We start from the raw sequence: 1,865 nt of genomic DNA on the forward strand, positions 1-1,865 counted from the left end.
TTATTCACTAACCCTATATATATATATATAAATTTAACTTATCATATATTTAGTAATTGATTGAGATTTACTTTTTTTATAGTGAAAAAAAGAGGTATCTAGTAATCGTTAATTACTTTCCTATTAAACACATGCAACTATAATTAAATTAATTAAAATGTATATGGGCATGATGCAAATACGTTAATTATTATAATTGCAGGGATCATTAATATTTGTTATACAGTGGTGAGTAATTGACATATACTTTCTTAATATTTTCAACTTGTAAGGAATGCAATGCATGTATAACTCACTCACATGTAGAGAGTACGTAATTTTTTATTAAAACGTTGGTAAAAGTAATATATATCCTATTTAGATATGTATGAAGCAAAGGTATAAGGATATGATAAATATATAAATTGATATAATATGAAGAAGCAAATAAATAAAAGTGCGAAAATAAAATAACCTTATAATTAAGGAAGTTGCACAAATTCCGCACTAATTAACTTTAGAAAATATATAACGCCATTAGCTATAGACATTTTTTGTATCACATAATTTTGTTTTATTGTTAAGTTTGAGGTCTCGTGAATGAATAAAATCCATGCATGCATGTCTTTAATTTTAATTAAATGTGCGTGCATATTTACCTTATTTTTTGGATATTTATAATTTATTATCTTATTCGATACGTAAAAAATAATCGGCGATTTAGACAAATTATAACGCATCCTTTATGTTTCAACTTTCAATAGTAAAACTGATGTTCGAAAACTACTTGATAGAGTTTTGAGTATATATCGTGATATATTATACGAAGTAATTAATCGCTTCTATCAAAATAAATAAATTAATCGGGTAATTAATTTAGAATTGAAATTATAGGAAATTCCAATTCAAAGAGTGGGAATACAGATAACACGAACACCACCTTCATTAATTTATTTCTACATAGGATGTATCTATCTGGATTAAGGTTTATGGTGCTGAGTGTAGATGTAGTCGAGGTGAGCCTCTGCAATAGCCCTCCTCTTTAAGCACTCTTCATCTTCACCTTCACACTCCTCTAACCCCATCAGATTCTGCCACGTAGGTAATTAACCATAAAATGTTAAAATCTTGAAACTTCTCTTAAGTTGGATTTTAATTTACTTGAACTATTTGAAATTAACATATTAATTAAAACCATCTCGTTATTATAAGTTTCGTGATCTTATTTTATTCCAAACTTTTATATAAGAACTTATTTTATAAATTTTAAAAACATATTGATGTATCAGATTATAAGACCATTTAAATAAACTTGGCAAAAACACCCTTTAAATTCAGCAAAGTAGCATTTAAAAATCTTAATTATCAAAAAGAAAATCAAGAAGAAGAAATGAACTAGAAAATTACATCAAAGGAGTCGGTGCTGCCCATCTTTTCAACAGATAATCCCTTGCCGCTGATCTTTTCATCTACTTCTCCTGCACAAGAATTGCAATATCTTTTCTTAATATTTTCAAGAAAAAAAAAATACATAATAAAGTAAGAAATGTGCAGAAATTCTTTGAATTTTTATTTTTTTTGATCTGGAGAGAAATTCTTTGATATTTCACCTTCTTTTGGTGCAAATTCTCTGGCGGAGGTGCTGATAAGGATGGCAAGGAGGAAGATGAGAAGTGCAAGTGATTGAAAATTGTGCTTCATGTTTCTTGAATAGCAGTAGAGAGAGTTGAGGTGCTGAAATGTGTGGGTTTATGAGAGTGAGGAGTACAAGGCCTTAATGGAGAGAAAGAAGGTTATCGTTGGGAGTTGGGAGGTGGAGTGAGCAGCATATGCCCGGTATAAATACCATGCATCATATGCCACTCAACTCAACTGCCCTTTTTCAC

The 1,865-nt window shown here is 29.4% G+C and overlaps 1 protein-coding gene across 1 annotated transcript; it reads right to left on the reverse strand.

Moving 5' to 3' along the window:
- Nucleotides 812-1,865, reverse strand: LOC105170788 (putative phytosulfokines 6). The gene is made up of 3 exons (XM_011091702.2): nt 1,590-1,865; nt 1,387-1,457; nt 812-1,070 (listed from the first exon to the last, which is right to left on the reverse strand). The coding sequence occupies exons 1-3, from the start codon at nt 1,678-1,680 to the stop codon at nt 960-962; spliced, it is 273 nt and encodes a 90-aa protein (XP_011090004.1). The 5' UTR covers nt 1,681-1,865; the 3' UTR covers nt 812-959.

The sequence above is a fragment of the Sesamum indicum genome, linkage group LG9, assembly GCF_000512975.1.
Source record: "Sesamum indicum cultivar Zhongzhi No. 13 linkage group LG9, S_indicum_v1.0, whole genome shotgun sequence".
Lineage (NCBI taxonomy): Eukaryota > Viridiplantae > Streptophyta > Magnoliopsida > Lamiales > Pedaliaceae > Sesamum > Sesamum indicum.

Bases quoted from the DNA above. Each gene is read 5' to 3' on its own strand.
- LOC105170788 (XM_011091702.2), bottom strand. From the start codon at position 1,680: ATGAAGCACAATTTTCAATCACTTGCACTTCTCATCTTCCTCCTTGCC. The intron at 1,458-1,589 runs GTGAAATATCAA...ATTCTTGTGCAG, and splicing joins AGAATTTGCACCAAAAGAAG to GAGAAGTAGATGAAAAGATC. The intron at 1,071-1,386 runs GTAATTTTCTAG...CCTACGTGGCAG, and splicing joins GCAGCACCGACTCCTTTGAT to AATCTGATGGGGTTAGAGGA.